The 23,308-nt window shown below is 37.9% G+C and overlaps 3 protein-coding genes across 3 annotated transcripts; 2 read left to right on the top strand and 1 right to left on the bottom strand.

Moving 5' to 3' along the window:
- The first annotated feature begins 2,372 nt into the window (after window positions 1–2,372).
- LOC122021930 (aspartic proteinase NANA, chloroplast-like) lies at window positions 2,373–3,867 on the top strand. The gene is made up of 2 exons (XM_042580115.1): window positions 2,373–2,735; window positions 2,960–3,867. Exons 1-2 carry the CDS (start codon window positions 2,452–2,454, stop codon window positions 3,780–3,782), a joined length of 1,107 nt encoding a protein of 368 aa, XP_042436049.1. The 5' UTR covers window positions 2,373–2,451; the 3' UTR covers window positions 3,783–3,867.
- Window positions 3,868–4,237: 370 nt separating this feature from the next.
- On the top strand, window positions 4,238–5,763 carry LOC122020693 (probable purine permease 4). Its single transcript, XM_042578703.1, has one exon. It carries the CDS (start codon window positions 4,472–4,474, stop codon window positions 5,576–5,578), a length of 1,107 nt encoding a protein of 368 aa, XP_042434637.1. The 5' UTR covers window positions 4,238–4,471; the 3' UTR covers window positions 5,579–5,763.
- A 14,103-nt stretch (window positions 5,764–19,866) lies between these two features.
- On the bottom strand, window positions 19,867–22,927 carry LOC122021854. Its single transcript, XM_042580020.1, has 4 exons — window positions 22,694–22,927; window positions 21,222–21,908; window positions 20,679–20,840; window positions 19,867–20,164 (listed from the first exon to the last, which is right to left on the bottom strand). The coding sequence occupies exons 1-4, from the start codon at window positions 22,847–22,849 to the stop codon at window positions 20,027–20,029; spliced, it is 1,143 nt and encodes a 380-aa protein (XP_042435954.1). The 5' UTR covers window positions 22,850–22,927; the 3' UTR covers window positions 19,867–20,026.
- Between the last annotated feature and the right edge of the window lie 381 nt (window positions 22,928–23,308).

Raw genomic sequence — 23,308 nt, 5'->3', positions numbered from 1 at the left:
TTAATAGTTCTATTGTACTCCCCAATCTGTAATGCCCAAAATGCCGAGGTAATTCATCTCAAAGGATCACGATGGAAAATAGAGGACCCACAAAAGTTTTTGTTTTGCGTGATAGGAGATTCCTTCCACTCGAGGGATTTCAATGTAAGGTTTCTCCAGAAGATTTTAGGGATGCCTCTTGTGCCCTTGACGTGCCCCCGATGGTGGCGATCGCTACCGAAGTTGTTTTCCTTGGTAGCACCGCCCTAAGGTTAAGTATTTATGGTGCCTCCGGTGATACAATAGGGACTCCATCAGGTGGCGCTATGGTTGACGCTAATTGCTGTGATTACCCTTGCAACACGACTTGTACTGTCGCGAGGACCAACTTGTTGAAATCTTCGATCGCTATGGTGTTGACATTAGATGCATCGATGTCTTCCATCTCAACTTCCTGGTTAAGGTCATAACTCAATTTTCCCACAGACTACACCAATTTGATCTTGTCCAGAAATGTCGATGGGTGAGTCACCGATAAGTTGGCGTAGGTGCTGATTTGACCATTAGTCATCTCGTCGGGCTATCAGAAGACCACAAGGAGATCTGTTGATATCTGTCTAAGAGGGAAAATGAAGGAGGAGAGATAGAGGGGCAGCCAGGGACTTCTTTCGAATTATCACTCTGACCCTCAAGTTAGGATTTTGGTGGCATAGAGAAGAAGATGACCAGTACTAGGGCTTTTAGGAATGATGACCAGTACTAGGCTTTGATCATGAGGGTCGGCTATCTTTTATAGGATCAGGACTCTCAGTCATATTCTCTTCGTGCCCCTTTGTTTTTCACGATTGTTGTCATGTTCACAGAAATAAATGGTCATAACATCCCATTTATTTCAAGGTAAATAGCTATGTTTTCCAGTTTTCTCGCGATAACGGATGGGTTATCCATGTTCTTATGGAATAACGGATCGTCACTTTAATTCTTAATAGCTGGGGTCGTTTCAATTTAGTTTGAGGGAGTTCGAAGCATAAATCAAGAGTCGGGAGTCGAGAGTTGGGAATCGGGAGCCGAGAGCCAAGAGTTGAGAACATGACTTTCTTGGACTTCATTCTACCATCTTGGCAAGGCTGTTAATCTTTTTAATGACGTAGTCTCGGTTGATTACCCTTTAATAAATATTGTCGTTAGTTTCTTCACCATTAATTAGAGATTATCCGTGAAAGAGAAAGATGATAGATTTTAGAAGTAATTCATCGATGTAAAATTCATATATCATATACTAAGATATAAACGGTACTAATTAATTATATAACTTTCCTGATGCAAAACAGTGATAACACTCGCTTTGAACATTCCTCATCTCCATGGTGAGATAAAAGAAGATAAATAAAGTATCGAGCGGTCTTAAGTGGAAGGATTTTTTATGGTAGTGATGACTTGAATCCTTACCTATTGAGTTTATAATTTGAATACCAATTTAATTATACCCTGAGGACAATTAGATGACTTTACTAAAATATAGTACCATCATGTTAAGGCTCTTTCACGACCACTCTAGGTTATTGAGAGGGAATTCAATAGAAATTTAAATTGGCAAATATATGAATAGGACTCGCAAAGATGGTGAAATTTTCTAGAATTTCAATCCTGGACTAATATAATTTTTATCTCATATATTTACCAACTATAGCAAACCTGCATTATATGACCTTACTAAACTATAAACAAAAGGAATTTATAATCATACTCATTATTCATCTCTCTAGCTATCCGAATATATTCTACTTTAAAAGATTCATAATAGTCTAAAATTTTAATTTTGAAAGTGTAAGATTAATTACACATTAAATTAAGTCATGAATCGAGACAACAAACAACACTAAAAATAACTAAAAGATTGTTGCATCCATTCACCTAAAAATAGGAAAACATGAAAAGAAAAACAAATTCAAGCCAATTAAGAGAAAAACATTATTCATACTTGACAAATTTAGGAGGAAATTTAACTGCCTTTCCTCTCTCTATAAATTATCATGCTTTTGGTAGAGGAAAAAACACTATTTTTAAAAATAAAAATAAAAATTGGACAAAATTGTTTTTCTCCTTGATGATATTATAATAAAATAATATATAAGATATACGTAGACATACCTATACATTGGAAAAATGGAGCTTCTTTAACGCTTACCTATTCCATCCATCTTTGACGTTCAAATGCCTGCTCTTCGCCGCCTCCTCCTCCTCCTCCTCCTCCTCCTCGGCGTCCTCGTCGACGGCGACGGTAAAACAGAATATCCGGAGACGGTAGTCCTCCCGCTGCGCCGTGGAGGTGCCGCGGCATCAGTTCACGAGCTCCTTCGAAGCGATCGGCTGCGACAACGGACGATCCGGCAAAGGCTGATCCGGCGGGGAGCCCTCGACATCTCGCCTTCGATTGCGGGGGCAGCGGCGGCGGAGGAGGAGTCGTTCGGGATGCCGATGACGTCGGGGGCGTACGCGGGCACGGGGCAGTACTTCGTGCGGTTCCTGCTCGGCACGCCTGCGCGGCCGTTCCTGCTGGTGGTCGACACCGGCAGCGACCTCACCTGGGCGAAGTGCCGCCTCCGAGGCCGCCGCCGCCGCCACCGGGTTTTCCACCCCGCCTCGTCGAAGACCTTCCGGATCATCCCCTGCGCCGCGGAGATGTGCAAGAACGATCTGCCTTTCTCGTTGTCGGCGTGCCCGACGCCGACGAGCCCCTGCCGTTACGATTACAAGTAAGTAACGGAATCCAAAATTTCCCCTTTCCATTTGATTCAGATTCCGCTTTGGAAGAACACAAATCGAAGATCTTCCCCTTTCTTAAAATTGGAAAAGTAATTTCAAATTCGTTTAAAATATCTTTAATTTTTTTTAATAATATTAAAATGTTCTTGAGAGTTTTACTATTCAATATTTCAATGATGCATGGTGGCTGCGTTTGTTTTGGTTGCGATTGCAGGTACTCCGACGATTCGTCGGCGCAAGGCGTGTACGCGAACGAGTCAGCCACCGTGATCCTCGCTGGGCGCCGCCGCGCGAAGCTGCGGGGCCTGGTGGTGGGCTGCACCGCCACCTTCTCCGGGGCGAGCTTCTGGGCGGCGGACGGGGTCCTGGGGCTGGGCAACAGCGGCAGCTCCTTCGCGGCGAGGGCGGCCGCTAGTTTTGGCGGCGGATTCTCCTACTGCCTCGTCGACCACCTCAGCCTCCGCAACGCCTCCAGCTTCCTCCGCTTCGGCCCCGCGAGGCCGCCTGCGGCGGCGCCGGTGCATGAGACGCCGCTGGTGCTCGACTTGCAGCCATTCTACGGGGTGGGGATCATGGGCATCTCCGTTGACGGAAAGATTCTGGCAATCCCAGCGATCGTGTGGGATTTCGCCTCCGGCGGCGGCACCATCGTCGACTCGGGGACTAGCCTAACGTTACTGGCGGAGCCGGCTTATGGGTTAGTGGTGGGAGCGCTGAGCCGGCGTCTGACGTGGGCTCCGAGGGTGAGCATGGACCCCTTCGAGTTCTGTTACAACTGGACGGCGGCAACTGCAGAGGAGAAAGCGGGTCCGGTCCCAGCGATGGTGGTGCACCTCGCTGGCGGGGCGAGGCTGGACCCTCCGGCGAAGAGCTACCTGATCGACGTGGCTGACGGCGTCAAGTGCCTGGGGATCCAGCCGTCGCCGTGGCCGGGCGTCTCCACGCTCGGCAACATCTTGCAGCAGGAACACATGTGGGAGTTCGACGTGGAAAATCAACGGCTGAGATTCAGCCGATCGACGTGCCAGGCCAACTGACCTTGAAATCGGACGCTCCATATACGCACGTAAAATGCGGAGGATCATTCTTCCATGCATACGATTGCCACGTGGAATTAAGAAAAAGCAGGCGGAGGAGGGTGCGGGTCCCAGAGCAAACACCTCACGTTCACTGCATGTGACGGATGGAGGCGGGTGAGGGTGACTGCCATGCCTTTAAACCGTCACGGCAATTTATTTCCTTTAATGCAAAATTTAATAAAATAAATTTCACCGATATTGTTGGGGAAAAAACAAAAGAGAGAATAAATTTCCCTATAAAGGGCATCCCAGTTTTGGGCCCAATAAAGTGCCAAATAAAAGGCCCAACATTGCATGCCGACCGGCGGCGGCGAAACACGTGACTCGACGACGCTGTCCATTTGTCGAACTCTTCCTCCCGCATATTTATACTCCGTCGCCGCCCAGCACAGCACATTTTTCCCCCTTCTCCTCCTTCCCTTTTCCCCTGTCGTCTTCCCCTTTACGCACACTGCGATCCCATCAAGCAATCTCTCTCGCTCTCTCTCTCTCTCTCTCCCCCCACGCTTTCCGTCCGTCCTTCCCCTGTTTTATTCCGTCCACTGTGTAGATTCTCCGTATCTACCTATTTATAAGCACAGCAAGCAAGCGTTACTCTTTAAGTGCTCAGTGACTCCTCCTTTTTGCTGTTATTCTTCTTCTTTGCCATGGATAACGATGGCTGTGTTACGAAGGGGGCGAGGTCCAACGCCTGGTTGCTCGCCGGAAACTACTTCCTACTCTGCGTCGGCTCACTCTCCTCTTCTCTGCTCTCCCGCTTCTACTTCGTCCATGGAGGCGGAAGCCGGTGGGTGTCCACCCTCGTCCAGTCCGCCGGATTCCCCTTGCTCCTCGTCCCCGTTTACTTCTGCTCGTCCCCTGTTTCCGGCAACCGGCCCTTTTGTAGCTTCGGTTCTCGCCTCCTTTGCCTGGCGCTCGGCCTCGGGCTCCTCCTGGGACTTAATAATCTCCTCTTTTCCTGCGCCGTGTCCTATTTATCGGTCTCTACTTCTTCGCTCCTCCTCGCTTCGCAACTGGCCTTCACTCTGCTTCTGTCCGTTGTCCTCGTCCGCCACCCGGTCACGTTTTTTAATCTGAATTCGGTGGTTTTGCTCACTGTAAGCTCTGTTCTTCTCGCGCTCAACTCGTCGCACGACTGCCCGCCGGGCGTCGACCGGCGGCACTTCTTTCTCGGACTCGCGGCAGCTATCGGCGCCGCCGCGCTCTTCGCAGTGTACCTGCCGGTGATGCAGCTGGTCTACCGCGGGCTCAGCGGCGGGTACCGGGCGGTGGTGGAGGTGCAGGTGGTGATGGAGGCGGCAGCGACGGCGCTGGCGGTGGCGGGGATGGCGGCGGACGGCGGCGGCGCAGACGGGGGAAAGTGGTGGTGGCCGAGCGAGGAAAGGTGGGACCTTGGGGCGGCGGCGTACTGGGCCGTGGTGGCGACGACTGTGCTGGCGTGGCAGATGTGCTTCATGGGGACGGCGGGGATGGTGTTCCTCACGTCGTCGGTCAACGGGGGGATCTGCATGACAGCGCTTCTGGCGGTCAACGTGGTGGGTGGCGTGGCGGCGTTCGGCGACGAGTTCAGCGGCGGGAAGGCGGTGGCGATGGCGCTCTGCCTCTGGGGATTCGGGTCTTATCTTTACGGGGAGTGGAAGATGAAGGCGGGCGCAGAGGCGGAAGCGCCGCCGGCGGTGGTGGAGGAGAAGCTGAAGCCGATGCAGACGGCGGAGACAAGTGGCGACGGAGACAGTAACGATGGCAACGTGTAAAAAGAACTCTACACTTTAAAAAACAAACAAAAAAATAAATCCTTATTTTATACTTTTCGAGTATATAAATAACAATTTCTAACAATTATCAATATTTACAAACTTTTTATATAAAAAAGCCATCAAATTAAATATCCATAAATCTATTGTAAAAACAAAAATATTTAAGTTGGGATAACAAAGTCGAGCTTAATTCACGTTTTATCTTAAAACTATCATTGTCGTATAATTTTATACTCCTATTGAGATTTCTTTCGAGTATCAATAGATTCTATAGAGAATTCACCCATCTCAGTCCACATCTTATTTTGATCGCTAGTTGACCTTTATTGAGTCGACCTCTATGAGGTCAAGATTTAGTTAGCACAAAGGTATCACTTAGGCATATAATTTCTTCTTAAATATTAGTATGTAAACCGTGGATAAGAACAGTATGAAATAAATATATACTATATACAGTCTAGTCACAGATGCATCTTATGATTTTTTACACTATGATAATTTTGGGATCATATTAGACTCTGGTTTCACATAACGCATGAGTTGATCACGCATCAAAGGATACTAGGGGCATTTGCACGCCACTACCAAGGGTCTAGTATGTTGATCCGGACCCGTCATGCCAGTCGAGTCCAAACCAGGCCTGGCCTAGGCCCGTAACTAGGTCAACAGATCATGCAGCAATTGACCCAGTTCCGACCCAAATTAACCGATTCACTGTTGATTCGAAGTATTTTTATTTATGATTTAGGATTCGAACTAGAATCTGATTAAAAGTAAGTATTCTAACTAACCACACTATAGTTATTAATATTTTTATTAGTTAATTATTTATTAATCAATAATTTCTTTTATTATATTATTATTATTATTAATTAGAAAAAAATACTTATTTATTTATTAATTAATTTATAATAGTTTATCTCTAAATAATTTTATATTTTAATTAATTATTTAATAACTAATTAATATTTTTTTTACTATATAATTATTGTTAATAAATCTAGGATCCAAGTCCGGCAAATAATTTTATAAATTTATAATTTAAAAAAACATAATATAATAATCTTGAACTGTAACGAATAGTGAACTGACGGTTCCAAATTGTAACCATCTTAGACGGTTAAGGTTAAAGATCGACAATCCAGGAATCGTCAAACAGGTGGTCTCGAACATCGAACCGTCGATTTCAAACCAATGTCAGGTCTACATCATGCTGCTATGACTACTATGATACACTGTGTGGTAGGTCAACAATCATTTGAGATTTGAGAGAAGAATTTGAGAGTGATGTTATATTCCACAAAGTCCAAATCTATATATACCGCTTCTTGGATATTTATTCTGATTTGGTACTTAACGTCTATTTATTCTGATTTGGTACTTAACATCTAGACCTAAATGGATATCCAAATTTTAAAAAAATATATATATATAAATATTAGATAGGGCACTTATTGAGTTTCTCCTAAGGCTATCTCAACCTCAGAAGGAACACATATGTATCAGTTTTAGTATAATGCACACACTTAGAGTCCTCCCTGGAGCCATACCGCTTTTGGATGGAGCACTTCATTGGATGGTTCTTCTAGAGTTAAGCTTCTGCAGGAGTCGAGCTTCTGCAGGAATCTCTACTAGAGCTGTATCAATTTGGAGCAGACTTGCTTGGGTGGAGCTGAGGAAGAGACCTCATATTATAGTTTCTTGAGGTGAGGTTATACATTAGGCTTAGTAAGAGGGTTTCATATTTTGTGTATGGGTGGTGGAACCACACTTTTGTTTTAGAGAGAGGGAGGTACATTTTGGTTCATACAGTGAGATTGTACACTTGATAGGGTTTTTGGAGGGGGTCAGATCCTCTGTTCCACTTTTTTATGAATCAAGGGATGGATCACTTGCAAGTACTGTCGGATCGTAGTCGTGATTTAGCCGTAATTGATTGTGATCCCTCCCTGAGTTCACCGTCCTCCCCAAATTATAATTTGGGTAGAGGTGGGTGACCGAAGGCCACTTCCCGCTCGATGCCTGGCAGCCTGGCCACTTGCCCACCACCGACTGCCTTCAGGTGGCTTTCCGCCACCTTCCCCGACCCAAACTATAACCTAGAGGGACGGTAAATTCAGAGAGGGATCGCAATCTACGATCCGACAATAATTGTAAGTGGTCCATCCCCTGGTCCACTTTTTATGGACCAGAAGATCTGGTCTCCTTTTGGAGGGGTCCTCTCCTCCTTTTTTTTTCTTCTTTTTGGTTGGGGGAGGCCACATACTTGTGAGACATAGTATACACATTTCATTTTTTTGGATGTCTGGGTGAGGATGGTGAATAGATCGACCGTAATTATTATTTATCTAGTCCGTAGCAAACAACTCTGAGTAAAACACACTTCAAATTCGTTGATGATTGAGGCTTTACCAAAAAGTCCATTAGTGTAAATAGATTCACCATAACAATCTATTTAATCCACAACAAACGGCTCACGGTAAATAAAAATTCATTGATAGCCGATCACTTGCTAAAAGTGTATAGAAAGGTAAACATAAGGATGGATTGGACTAGTGATGATTAGGCCGATGGACATATAGGGATGACCATATATGTATGGACACTTTGGCTATGATAAGGATGGGATGGTTGGTGATTGGAGCTTGGACACTTTGGTTATGTGCGCAGAGGCAGAGAAGACAATGTATGTTGATCGGGGGCCAGCCATGATTGCTTGGCCGGTTGGGTGGTATTCGTATTTTTGTGTTATGGCATATGGTTGGTTGGCTGAGTGGTTAGTACTAAAGTTTTTTTCGACCATGACTATTTTTTGGGGAGATTGGTACTGTAAGAATACACATACATGTATATGGGTTCATATCTTAGATAGCTGCTCGGATATGATACTTCAACAGAAACGAATGGTTATCTTTGAACACATGTTTACTTGTACTTTTTCTTGATGATATATAATTTGTCTGTCAAAAAAATAAGGTTTAGTCGTCGTTAGCCTACCGGGGCTTGGTGTGATGGTAAAGATGAATTTCCCAAGCAATGAGGATTCGATTTTCATGCAACATAAATAAATGTATGTAGCTCTTGAACTACTTGTGGTGTTGGACCGTCCTCGTGGTCTATCTGTACTTTTCGGATTTACTTGATGATCGATGATAAACTTTAGTCAGACTAGATCAACTATCTCCAAATGAATAAAAGATAGAAAAATCTGTGAACGCTTGAGCTATATAAGAGAGAGGTTTAGTCACCGTTAGCTTTTTGTTAACCACTTTGCCTCTTCAACTATAACACGAATTGATCTTTATCGAGACCTCATAAGATGACAAATTCGCATGCATCAATTTAAATTTCTTCCATCAAGTTAATTATAAATACACCACCCCTTTCATTTTAGATTTCTTAATACGAGCTCTCTAGCTCTTGCAAAGAAAATAAAGACAAGAGCTTTGCCCGCCAATGACTTGTGTAGCACTCAGCATTCCTATATATTTCTTCTTCTTGAGCCTCGAATTAGACCCGGCTAAGATTTGGGATTACGATTGGACGATTCAAAATCGAGTTTGACGATTCAAATGTTCGAAAGCAATAGTTCATAATATTAATTTACGGTTCAAAACGAAGTTCAACAGTACTAGAAAAGTCGATCATTAACCTTAATCATTTAAAATGATAATGGTTTATGATTTGGAACCGTTACGTTGATTAGTTCATGACTATTCATGATTACTTTTTATTTAAAAATTATAAATTCATAAAAGTATAAAAATTAAAAAATTTTGTACTTATTTAAATTACTTACATATTTCTTAAAGTATAGGAGAATCGACGTAACACGAGCTATTGAATTCGTTGATTCGCGTACAAATATCTAAAGTAATCTTCTACAACTTGTTGATTCGAAAAGGAATATAAAAAAAAAGGAAAAACCCAAAGTTTCCAAGAAGAAGAAAATGACATAAAATAATTGATAGGTGATGTTATGGCCAGACCTGGTGATAATGTGGCGGTCAAAGTCAAGGTGATATGTCAGTCAAAGTCAAGGGGAAGTGGCAGCTAGAGTGTCACTTTCCGAATGACTTTGCTATTCACCCAGTGCTAAGGCATTCAGTTTTAAGACGACTAGCTCATGAGCCAGTCGAACCTAGGGGTGCTCTATTCCTATATTAAGACATCTATTATATATGCTATCATTTTATAGCTGGCCAAGTTTAAAGGATGTCTGACCTATCACAGAGTCGATCAGTTATACTTTCAGCTGGAGAAAGGGGATTCAACTTCCTACTCAGTGCAAGTCTTTCAGCATATAACCGGTCGAACCCACTGTCGGTCGACTCTATGGGTTTTCTCACATGTCAGTCCTCCTTCATATATCCGGTCAGTAATAACTTCGGTTAGATTTATACAACTTAGCATGCATGTTGCTTATATGTACAAAAAATAAAAGTGTAAAGCAATCATCCTCATAAACTCAGCCGGAATTCCAAATCTTAGGTTCTCGCTTCAAAGACAAATCTCATATCATATGGAAGATCAGCCTAAAGTACCAATCGAATCTCTCGGGACTCAGCTCCCCATTTCTCATAGGCAAGTATTCCGGTATATGGTCGGTCGGTCATAGAACCGACCGGACCTAAGGAACTTAGCTTTATATTACTTCAAGAGCATATCCTTAGTATCAGTTAGTGCATATCCAAATGGCCTAAGGATGGCCCTACAATTAGTCGGTTAAAGATTAGGTCGAGATATACACGGTAGACAACATGATCAGATAATCACAATAACTTGTCAAAGTAACAACCATTTATTAGAGAATATTCCTCTGTTGCAATATGAGCATTCAATGGAACCTTCTTCGAAAGTGACTTTACACTCTCCATCAACCGACATATTATGACAGCATATTCCTTCAACCGCCTCATTAATGGCATAAGTTACAAAAGGGATGCGCACGAGTAACAGAAGATTCCTCGAACGGTGACTATATGCCTCCCAAGTTGTACATATTCCCTTACTCGATAATTTTTGACACCCGACATTCTCTGTCACCTCATGATTGCAAAGATTATTAGAGGTGGTATATAAAGGAGGGGTCTTCTGCGTTGGCGAGATACATGATATTACATTAAACTACACTCAATTATGCTCTCCTGCTCACATTCATCTATTGTTCCTATTTTGCTCGGCCAGCATACTGACTTAAGCGTCAGAGAGTCTACGCTAGGAACCCCCTCCCCTGGTTTTTGGGCACTGGTGTCATGTCTACTCTCTTTGGTGTGTGCAGAGTAGAAGAAGAAGCCCCTTTTCCTCTAATTCAAAGTCTCCACACAGTCAATAGCGCAACCACCTGCCCAACACGCCATATCTCTCCAACTTTCATACAAGATCAATTATATTAACCAAAACTGTCTCAAAACAACTAAACAAAATGCTTATATAACGAGCTCTTATTGCAAGATGAAAATACCAAAAATATGAAAAATTATTAAAAATAGTAAAAAAGATGGTCCAAACCTCCAAAAAGGTCATAAACGATGTTTTTCGAATCCAAAAGTTGATCGATTATGGGTTCCACTTGGTAACAAATATAGGTCTCTGAATGAACTTTGATTCAAAATAAAAAGTGTCTCATTCTGATATCCAAGTCAAAAGTTATGACTTTAGAAAATTTGCTAATTCTCCCTAGGGTGTAGAAAATTTGTCCATGAATTGTCGGCCACATCATTATCAGAAGAATCACTATAGAAGGGAATCAAATGCTTCACATTAAAAACATTGGCAGTGCGAATATAACTAAGCTAAGCAACTTCAAAAGATATGCATCAAGCTTTATCTTCTCAATAATCTTGACCGAACCAATCTTCTTAGCTGATAATTTGTTGTAATCCCCAATGACAAAATGATCCTTAGTTAAAATTGCCCACACAAAATCCCCAACATCAAACTCTAAATGTCGATATTTTTGGTCTACAGTGTATTTATACTTGGAATTAGAGATAGATAGATGTTCATGAACGATTTTATGGACTCCCTACAGGTTATTCACAAAATCCACAGCTTTATCGTGGACCATCGCCTTGCTTGGAAATGACAAAAAATCTAGCGAACTTCGAGGCTAAACTAACTAAACCATCTAAAATGAGCTAAAACCAGTACAACAATTCACTACATGGTTGCGAGCAAATTCTGCCTAACACTGCTTCTGATCCCAACTCTTCATATGGTCTCCTACTAAGCAACATAATAAATTGCCAAGAGATCGATTTACAAACTCCATCTGATCATCTGTTTGAAGATGATAAACACTACTGAACTTTAACTGTGTATTAACCATTTCCACAAGCTGCGCTAAAAATGACTAAGGAAATGAGTGTCTCGATTAAAACAATGGATGTTGGTAGGTCATGAAGACAGTGGACATTTCGAAAGAATAGTTGTGCCACATTAACAACATCAGTAATCTTCTTGCAAGGGATAAAGCAAACAATCTTAGAAAATCCATCAACGACAACCAAGATGGAACACTACCTCACTGGGTACGTGGCAAACTGAGTAGAAAATCCATGCTGATATCAACCTAAGGTCGAGAAGGGACCGACAAAGGCATGCACAATCTTGCATTAGTGACCGCCCCTTAGAGACATGACTAATTTTACACTGCTGCGCATACTTCTCGACTTCTTGCCGTAGTGAAAGCCAAAAGTAGGGAGTATGAACCAACTGCAACGTTCTGTCTTAACCAACATGCCTCTCACGGTGCAACTTCTTGATTATTTGCAAGTGGAGACTACAATATGGAATGCATAATTGATTACCTTTAAACAAAAACCTATCATGAGGTAAAAAATTTATTTTCTTCCTAGTTTGGACATCTTACATTATCACAAAAAAGTGAGGATCATTAGCCAACAAACCATGAAAAGAGTCAATACCTGGCACCTCAACCCACATAGTAACTAGTCAATTGCTCTTGCAACGCAAAGCATCTGTCACCTGATTAGCGACCCTTGCTTTATGTCTAACCATATAGGTAAATTGCTCTAAATAAGCAACCCACCTCACATGTTGAGTCGATACCTTGTTTTGTTAGTGTAACTGTGTAAGTATCTCAATGAATCATGATCCATGTACAAAATAATTTATCTGTGAAATAAATAGTGACACTAGTACTGTCTCACTACTTGCACGAAAGCATAAACTCCACATAAGTATTATAGTTCAGTTTTGCTCTAAAGGATATTTTTCAGATCCGAAAGTTGGTCAATTCGGGTTCCACCTGGAAACAAATCTAGGTCTCTAAACGAATTTCGATTTAAATCAAAGAGTGTCTCATTATGATATATGAGTCAAAAGTTATAACTTTCAGAAGTTTACTCTGTCGAAGTCGTATCAAGAATCAAAGTCCATGCAATTTGCTTAGCTTTTTGCCCTTGTTAATATGAAGTGACATTATTCAATTTCACTTTTTATTCTTGTAGTATTAGTTCCTTCTGAATCAAAGTTCTTTACCTCATTATCTAAAAGGTACATTTCTTGTAGTTTTTTGCAGCTCTTAGCCAATCATCAAGTAATTCTTATACTTCCAAAGAATAAAAAGACAAGTAAATTATTGTTCATTTAATTTATTACCTCCGGAATTAAACATTAGTTTTACAACAACGGTTGACATTCGACAAATTAGAATTTCTTTTACTATGATAAAGAGGATGAGAAAACATTGAGTATTCTGTAACTGTCACTGTAAAATATCGAAATCTCTCACCATCTATTTCACTAAAATAAAAAAGAAATTATAAAATAATTTTTAAGTTTCTTCCTGGAACTTGAATTCTCATAGTTGTTTTAGTCATTCTCTTAATAAAAAATTGTGCTTTAGTAAGTTTTAAATTACTATTGTTATTGATATTTTATATTTTAGATGTAATTTCTCATTCATATTTTAAACTATAATATTTATAAATATTATATAAATTATTTATATTATTTTGTATAATATTAATAGAATCATGATAAGAAGAATCATGATTCTATTAAAACTATACTAAAAAATGCATCATAACTAAATGAAAAGTAGGGTAATAAACTTGAAAAAGTTTCCGTTGCATTATTAAATATTTAAACTTTCACAAAAATTATTATATATATTTTATTGGTATGAAGATAAATATACATTATCAAGTTTATGTGTAAAAAAAATAAACATAATAATTCTTTATATTAAAATTGAATCTTATAATAATAAATATGTTGAATTTTGTAGATCATATTCTATTAATTTTGGTACATCATATGAAATTTTTTTAGATCTTATTCTATTAATTTTATAAAATTTACTTTATTATTTTATTATACTAGTATGCTATAAATAAAATATAATAATTTTAATTGACTTAATTTAATTTCCTAAAATTGTTAATCTATATTGAACCTTTAAATTTAAAACATGACATATCTATCGAATATATGAAAAAAAGAAATCATTAATAACAAGATGATATATAAATTTAAGTTCATCAATAGTTATAGTATTAAAACTAATATTATACTAAAAATATTTTAAAAGTTAATTTATATTCTTCTAAAATAAGTATAATTAATAATTGAGAGCTACATGATTTATCAAAAATTTAAAATGCTAATTATATTTTTGAATTACTCCGGAATTATTGACCCAATGGCAAGTGACACCATATATGAATGAATTTGTCCATGATTATTCCAAATATCATAATAAAAAAAAAACTTTATTATTTAATTTACTAAAATTTTCAATTAAATATTTTTTCCTTGCCTTAGTATTTTTTTATATATACAAGTATAAGTATAGTTCAACTTTTAGCAGATGGGTCAAATGATTCTTGATGAAAAATCTTGAAATGTGCATTTAGACATAAAATCTTGAAATATTTTTTTCCTTATCTTACTACTATTTTCCCTTGTCTTACTATTTTTTATTATTGTATTCAAGGAATACTTTTAGCATATTAGTTAAGTGTTTGTTGACAAAAATTTCAAAGTGTGTATTTAAATCCAAAACTAAAAGAAACATGTTCTATATACTCTTAATTTTTTAATCAGAATAATTATAAACTTGAATTAGGTACATCCATTAATCGATAAAAATTTAGACAATTGCATTTGAGAATGTTCAACTCCAAATTCCGTCGGATGCTTCATTGTAACATGATGCGTTTAAGAATTTGAACGAGGTTTTGCAATACTTAGATTTTACACTTAATTCTCTCGACGGAAGAGTGATTTTCTTAAAATATTTAGTAAAAATAGACAATTTCAAAGATGTAGTATCCCGTACCTTAAAAATGTTGGTACTTCCTTGTGACTCAGATGTCGGAAGTTGCTCTTATTTATCGTCGATAAATTGAATATCATTCAGATTGATTATTTTCTTACCCTTCTGAAACCAAGATGAACCTGCAACTTTGCTACAACGGGGCAATGGGTCATTTTTCGGTGGATGCATACCCTCAAAAAAAAAAAAATCCCTCCCATAGCGATTAACTATAAGCTGACCTCATGATTTACCTCCCTTCACATAACCTAAAGATGAACTATGAGAGACGTCTGGAATGAGCATAATCATCTTTTGCTATAATTGCTACAAGAAGACTCAGATGAACCTCCTTCTATTAGAAATGGAGGATTAAAGTTAAAAGCAATCAAGATTTCGAAATTCAAAAACGAGAGTAAAAAAGATAGTGTAAAAACAATGAAATGAGCTACTATTTATAGAGTTCGAAGAACAACAGACATTAAATCATAGTCATTAATAAAAAAAATTAAATAATCTCAATTGATTTTTTTTTAACGATTTCAATGTTCAACTCACAAAAAAAAAATGACTCAAACCAATGGTTCGCGATTAATTTGAAATCGGAACCTAAACCTACTCATCTGGGCCAGGCCGCTTACAGTTCCGACCTATTTAACTAGGTCAATAAGTAACCAGTCCGTTGACTCAATTTCAGATCTGGACTAGATCTAGGTCAAGTTTGATTCAGATCTAGATTGGGTCTGGTTGGAACTCGACCCATGGTTAGGTCTACCTCCAACTAAAAATGATCTGACAAATAATCTTTGAAAACTATCACAATTATTTAATGACCAACTTCATTAGGGGAATCTATCTATATATATATATAATTCTAGACCATATCAATTACTGTAATCTTTCTGATTAGCATCTTTGATTTGTGGGATTTGAAACCTAATTATAATATTATAACACCCAATCAATCTCAAAAGATCAGATTGGCTTCTAAATCTCTTCAGTTAGTGAGGTTTATCCCCTGCTCATGTCATGAATGAAACCGATAATAGTATGAAAATTCTGAAAATTATTAAATTTATTATTATTATAATTATTAGATGGTGGTGGTTGTTTGTTTTGTTTGATATTGAGCTCTTTATTCATCTTCTCTCCCATGTTTTTTTTTCAAGTGTGACAAGTATTTCCACTTCAAGTCCATCAGATTTGTAGACATCAATCAGGTTCACTTTTTTTGGATTCTTGCTCAGATAGGCATTGACCTATATTCTATGTTGTCCAATTTTATTTATTTTATTTTTTAAAAATAAAATTCATGTTAAAGAGGAGAGATAAATGCTAAATATTATAAATAATATAGCTTTGTGTAGAGTTCATAATGTTCATAGGGACCAATATAAATAATTAAAATTGCATATATTTAAATAAATTAAAGTTAAAATTGGTGGAATGATATTGTGAGTGGTATTGCTAAAGCAAGCAATAGCTGCTAGAGATGTGGAAAAACCTGAATGGAATATATGACAAAGCATTACTAGTCCACATCACATTTTGGGTCTCATGGGATGAAAGAGAATCAAAAGTTTGAGATATTGTAATTTTTTTAAATATATGTATATATATATATATATATATTCTAATTTCCTAAAAGAAAAATAAGGGAAAAAAAAGATATGGAAGTCATTTTATTCAATCATGATCTAGGTGAGTCACATTGAAAAATAAGGAGAAAAAATAGAGATGGAAGTCATTTTATTCAATCATGATCTAGGTGAGTCACATTTATAGTGACTTAATAATATCGACTCTTTACGACAAATGAAGAGTTATTTACTACTATTGAAAGCTGAATTTAATATACAATTTAACATAATTTGAGTCTCCTAAGCCTCCAAATTCATTCTATAATATGAGAAACTCACTGAATATATTGCATAAAACTGTGTAAAGAAATTAAGTTTTAAGGGAAAAGAAAAGGAGAGAAAGCAAGGCAAAAGAAATCAACATAATTAGACTTGGGATATACATGAATGGCATTGTCAAAAGGTCAACTATTTTGGTGCTAATCAAAGCTATCGATCCTTGTCCACTTTCAAGTGCTCTCAACTTAACTAATGAAAGATATTGGAGGAAAGCAATTAAATGGGAATCCCCTTTTTATCTCTTCGAATGAAATAAAAGAGGATTTATTTTGTTCTTTTCTTGTCGTTGAGCAGGAAAATAAAATAAAAAATTCAATTTCCTAAATTCTCAATGAGATTTATTTTGTCAACGTTGACTTCCCATCTCATGCCATGCCTATCGTCTGATCAGCTCTTGAATACTCAGGATATATAGCAACAAACAATACCCAAGTTTGCAAATTATGTTTGTCTTATCCCTTTAGTAACCAGTTCGATGATAGAACAAAGTTTGGCTAAAACAATTTCAATTATTTCTAAAGAAATTCTTTGCTTTCCTAAGCGAGATTAAGTTTCCTGTAATCTATTGAATCTATTCTGACCCTTTTCAGTTCTAGGTTTTGTGTACAATCTACAACCCGATGCTAGAAACAATTGTTGAAGTTGTAAAGAATAGATTGAGAGAGTACCTGGGAGAACTAGCAATTTCCGACATGAACTCAGAAGCTCCAGTGTGCCTCTAGCACTTGGCCAGGCCATTCTGCTACATGACCTTCAAATTTGCATCCAACAAGATGTTATTGCAGATTCAACTCAAACAAGAGAGCTGATCTAGAGATTGATTCCCAGTTCAATCAGATCAACGTTTGGTTCGACCAAACTATCGAAACTAGGATTCGGGTCCAACCTACTGATTGAAGTTATCTGCAAGCAGGTCATTGCATCAGTTCAAAGAGAACACTCACAAGAACAAACGATTGCACAAAGAGAATTCTCAAAGTAGCAAATGGAGATAGGGCCAAGGAACACGTTCGATACAAAACATCTTTTGCAGTAATCTAATATAGAGTTATCACTACTTCTCTAGCACATTGATTATGGATGATGATGGGCAGGATACTAATAAATTTACCAACTAGAACAATTCAAAGTTGAGATAAGAAGAATTACTTGGTTTGCACTTGCTGGTTGGATTGGCACCAGCGATAAGAAGAATCACTTTTACTGCAAAAGATAAACAGGGCCAACATCTATCCATTTAACAAGCATTAGAATTCATATCTAAACCATCATTCGTCGTGCTATTGTATCTACATTGTTTGATACAATTGGGATTACCAGTCTTCGCCTCCCATGACCCCATGAAGGGTGGTGATCTTGCCAAAGATGAAGTAGATGCTGAGGTAGATGTTGCCTCTAGAACTTATTACTTTCGGATTAGAGAACCAGCTAGAATGAACACCTGAGCTTGGCCATAAGTCAATGGTCACACTAGTATCATCTTTGTAAATTATAAGCATCTTGTTCTTGTGTTTCGGTTGCAAGTTCTCAAATTCCTTCTTTGTATTTGATGCAGGTCTCTAGGTCCAGAACTTTGGCTTCCATTATCATAATTACTCCTGAAAGTTGACCAACTTTTTTACTCCTGGTTGATGCTTCATCAGTCATCTGAAATTCAAACTAACTTCTTTTTGCTTCGATGATTTTTATAAAATTTCCTCAAACAAATGCAAAGAAAACACTCCAACCACAACAGAACAATGAGACACGAATGATACTATTATTTGATGATTGCTGCTTCATCGGCAGTTCCAACTGATCCATGTTCATCAACTTGATACTTGTCATGTTGGTCTAATCCTGCAATTCTCTCAGCCTGTATCTCTACTTGGATTTCTGACAATACTACACAGTGCTGTCCCTGTCACAACTTAGAGAGAACAATCTCATGTGGAGGTAGAATTCATAAGAAACCTTCAATGTCAAATAGCTTATCACCTTCAATTTTTTGAACGTTCAATGGGAAATAGGTAAACGACATTTCCCCCCTCAAAGATATATTCTTTCTGCTGTTAAGCAACCTGGTAAGCAACAGATGGAATACTAAGGCAGTTCTAAACCAAAAAATTCAATTATTAATAGTATTCGGAGAAATCATCTCAGTATTTGGAATATGCAGTCTAGCTAGGCAAGACTGGAAGATAATATTCAGGTACATCCATCGTCCCATCGAAAGACCTTACACTTCATCTCTCTATTCAGTCGACTATAACAGTATGTATAGTAGATTACAGGAGCTAATATTTCAATCATGGTGTGGGTGGTCCATTTGGAGAGAAGTTTGTGATCACTCTTCTAAGAATAGTGCAGCATGTTCCAGAAGCTGATAATACAAATCAGATTATGCACAATCATAGCAAAGGGGATTATTTCTATTGCTTACTATGCAGAAGTATTGTCATGCTGATCTACTTCAATGATTTTAGCACTTAAAACTTTTGAACATTCAGCTGATGCAACATAGACAGCATAAACCAGGGGAGATTCTCAATAGATACAATCCCTCCAAAAAATATACAGATATGAAACTGACCACCCCAAATCAAGATTCGTGCACTCCAACAAAAACATGATTGATTGGAATCAAAAGCAGGAGATTGATACTGACTGACATGGTAAAAGGCGAGCAGCTAACCCACTATTGACTGAAATTATTCAACACTAATTAATTAACTTGAAACAACAACTGAGCAAGAAAGCAGGGATGGGAGGAAGACAAGCTTGTAGCAACAACTGCTCTTCATCTTATCAGTATTCAAGATACTTTTTGTTTTACTACTCCCTCTTTGTTTACAGAAGAAATTTTCAAACCCATAAATTGATGGTCTCTTCTTCATCCTCTGTGTTCTCTAAAACTGAATACTATTTTCTTCTTCTGCATTGAAAAAATGTCATGTAAAACAAGTTGAAGTAATGGAGACCTCATGTCATTTTGGTATAACATCTGGCTTTAGGAAATTTTTGTAGAACACAAGAAACCTGAGAATATAGTCAAAAAGGTTGAACAATGTAAAAATACAAGCAAGAAAGTTATTGTAGTCTTGAGCAAAAATATCGATTTCCATTTTATTTAGTGCACAGAGGTACAACTGCATAATGAATATTCAAGATTATCCTATGCAAAGCAAATGTAGATCGATATATAGCTAACAGCCTCATCTCTCCATGTCTTTTGTTCTTGCAACTTCATGAGCAGCCTTGTTAACAGGGAAACTCACTGGGGTTTTCTCCATCTTCAACATCTTTTACAATTTGGAATGACATTTTTGTTTCTTTGATCTTTGCAAACCTTCCCCTTACTCTGGGCTGATTGTCAGCAAGAGCCTTCCTACAAGCATACTGCAAACCCAAAAAAGTTAATTAATTTATGAAATTTATCGAAATCAAATGTTAATTGTATTTGAAATCTAGACAGCATGTTTTAATGATAACACAGTATCACGGTTCTACCTACAAAGTGGATGTTTGTGAATAAGTGCTAGAATCTGATGAATATGAGCCAGAATTGTAAGCCTGTTTAAATATTTTCATTTATTTTCTAGAAAATTTTTGCCCTTAGATCATGAGGTTCTTTCTGGGTTTAAGGAGTTGCCATTTTGTTGTGCAAACTGTTATGCAGTTTGAAAATCACGATGGAAGACACTAATCCTTTTTCATTCTGATTAGCCAAGTTCATGCCATCTTGGCCATCTTTAGTTCAAAACGTGCAAATTATGTTCTTCATATTGATATCCATCACCTTCAATCTCTTCTCAAAAGTTTGCTGACTAGAACATTAGCTGTTACTTGAAGTTTGGAGTGTCCAAATAGCCAACAAGGCAATCAAGCAGAAAGAAAAAGTAAAGGTGCAAACCTTGATCTTCCTTCCAAAATTTCTCCTACTCTTCTTCTCCCTATATCTGGAAAGTTTTTGTCGTCGCTGTTCTGTCTTGTTATCACTAATGGCTAGGAGCTTCTTAAATGAAGAAGATACAGTGGCTGTATTTCTCATGTTTGTGTTTTTATTGCCAAGATTCTGTCAAAAAAAAAAAGTAAATGATGTTACGAACTCATAATATTCTGAGAGAATTTCTTGATGGAAATCTAATTTATGAAAATTTTCACTGACTAATGGATGAGAATTTTAAAATTTTGAAGCCACTTTACGGAACAACATTGTTGTAGAGATTGTTTAGGACATGGGAAGATGCAAATTAGAAATAAGTTTTGCATTGGTTATTATACTTCAACAATATCTATAGAAGGATAAATCAATTTCTAGATAGAAAAGTGTAGACCAAAAAATCAATAAAAGACATAAAAGACAAATAATATCTAATTGTAACTTTATGTGAGGGGATAGGTTACAAAAGAGGAAACTAAATGAATGATTAGGAGACTAGAAGTTTATTTATACCTGGATATCTCCATCACTGTGTGTCCTCCTCAAGCCAAGCGCAACTTCAAAGTCCAATCCTTGGAAATCAAGGAAGTCTGGTCCCATAGTGCAACTAGGGATCCATTCCACTGAGCTTAAGCACTCAGAACTGATGCTTTTCTGAATTGATCTGTCCACACTGATACATTTTTCGAGAGGTGAAACATCAACCATTTGGACTGGAGGAATCTTCGCAACTAGTAGCTCAGAAATCGTGTCTTGTATTTCAGACTTCTCCAAAACATCCTCCTTAAACTCATAGTATATGCCACTCATGATCTTTTTGAATGACTTTATATCCGCAGAATTAACAGTTTTCTGAATTGATGTTTCTGCAGAGTTAGCTTTTTCTAATGTTGAAATTTCACCCACTTGGAGTGGAGGAATCTTCACATCTAGGAGTTCAGATATTGTATCTTCAATCTCATACTCGTTCATAAGGTCCTTGCAGTCATAGTAAATGTCACTCAGATGATCATTTTGAATGGACTTTATATCTGCAGCCTTGATTGTTTCTGTGATGACATCTCTGCTTGATATAATAGACATCGCAAAGGTCACAGGGTCGAACACAAGATCTTCTAAGATGGGTTCTGGTGCTTTGAAAAGATCTCCTTCTCCTCCCATATCATATTCTGAAACTGTGGGAACTTGTACAATGTTGATCTATGACAAAAAATCAACTAGTTATGAGAAATAACTCAGTATAATAAGCCAAAGACATGATGGAGGAGCATTTTCAGTGAAAGTCAGCAGTTCATTGTGTCGTAGCAGAAAATTATCAATCTTCAGTAAATTTGATATTGATTCTGATGCTTGATTTTTTAATACAAGTAAAAAATAATATAACAAAAAGGTCATCAATGATAAACAAAGAGGAACAAATGTAGATCCTTCTTTCTCACTGAGATAGACACAACCATTACATGTATCTATTTTTTCTTCATTTCGCATTTCATAGGCATCATTGGAAAAGTAAACATTACCAACAATTCAACAGTTGAAAATTATTTTTTCTTTTTGCTCAAAATCTTACATAAACTTTACTGTTAAGTTTTAAATAATTTTTTTTTTTTAAAAAAAACGAGGATTGAGTTCCATGGATACAAAAGATTTAATTTTTTCTAGCTTTGAGCTCTTGTCAAATTTCACCAAGCAATACACAGTCTTCAATCTTAACCTACTCAAATCTCAACAGAGTCCAAAACAGGATCAGTAATTTCCAAATGAATAAAAAACTTCAATTCCTTTGTTACCACACGGTTTTTGTCCAATTCAAAGTTTTACCAATAAATTGGGAGTTCTGAAATCAAAGTTTCTACACTATTTTGTATCTCATTTTCCTATCCCATCCGAATCTATCCGAGACCTAATAATACAACACCAAATTTCGCCAGAGCCGTTCATGGAAAAGGGAAATGGACACTGATATAACCAGGGAGAAAACTTACCAAGTCGATCCAATCATCCTCGACCCCGAGATCGAATCGGGAGATGAATCCCTCGTCGGAGATGGGTAGATCGGAGTAGTGGCCGGTGCCAATGCAGTCGTTGAAGAATCCCTGGGAGAAGGGCGCGGGAAACTGAATCCCAGCCTCGGCATACATCTCTGATCGGAGCAGTGATCAGCTTCTTTTCGATCGCTTCCTTGACTTCGCTGTCGCTCTTGTTCTTCGAGGGAGTCGAGGGAGGGAACTGCGAAAATGGCATTTTAAAGAGCGAGGAGCCGCTAAACGACAAATTTCGAATAAATATTAATTTCTTCAGTTCGTAGATAAATTAGGTATAATCGAACCAAAATCAATTGGTTCGACCGGACTAATCGAACCAAGCAAATTAATTAATTTGACTAAACTAACTTAATGATATAATTTAATTAACTTATTCAGCGTCGCAATCCATTAATTAACCCGTTTGGCAAACGACAATTGATAAAAGGACATAATTAAAATTATGAAATTACAGAGCGTATTTATTTTTCATTTTACTTTTCAGCCGATGATTATGGTGTTAGATTTAAAAAATAATAGTTAGATTTCTAATAATAATATCAATGCAGTATCATA

This window comes from Zingiber officinale, chromosome 9A, assembly GCF_018446385.1.
Source record: "Zingiber officinale cultivar Zhangliang chromosome 9A, Zo_v1.1, whole genome shotgun sequence".
NCBI lineage: Eukaryota > Viridiplantae > Streptophyta > Magnoliopsida > Zingiberales > Zingiberaceae > Zingiber > Zingiber officinale.
Note: the sequence above shows the minus strand (reverse complement) of the source record. Positions and strands in the feature narration are given on the sequence as shown.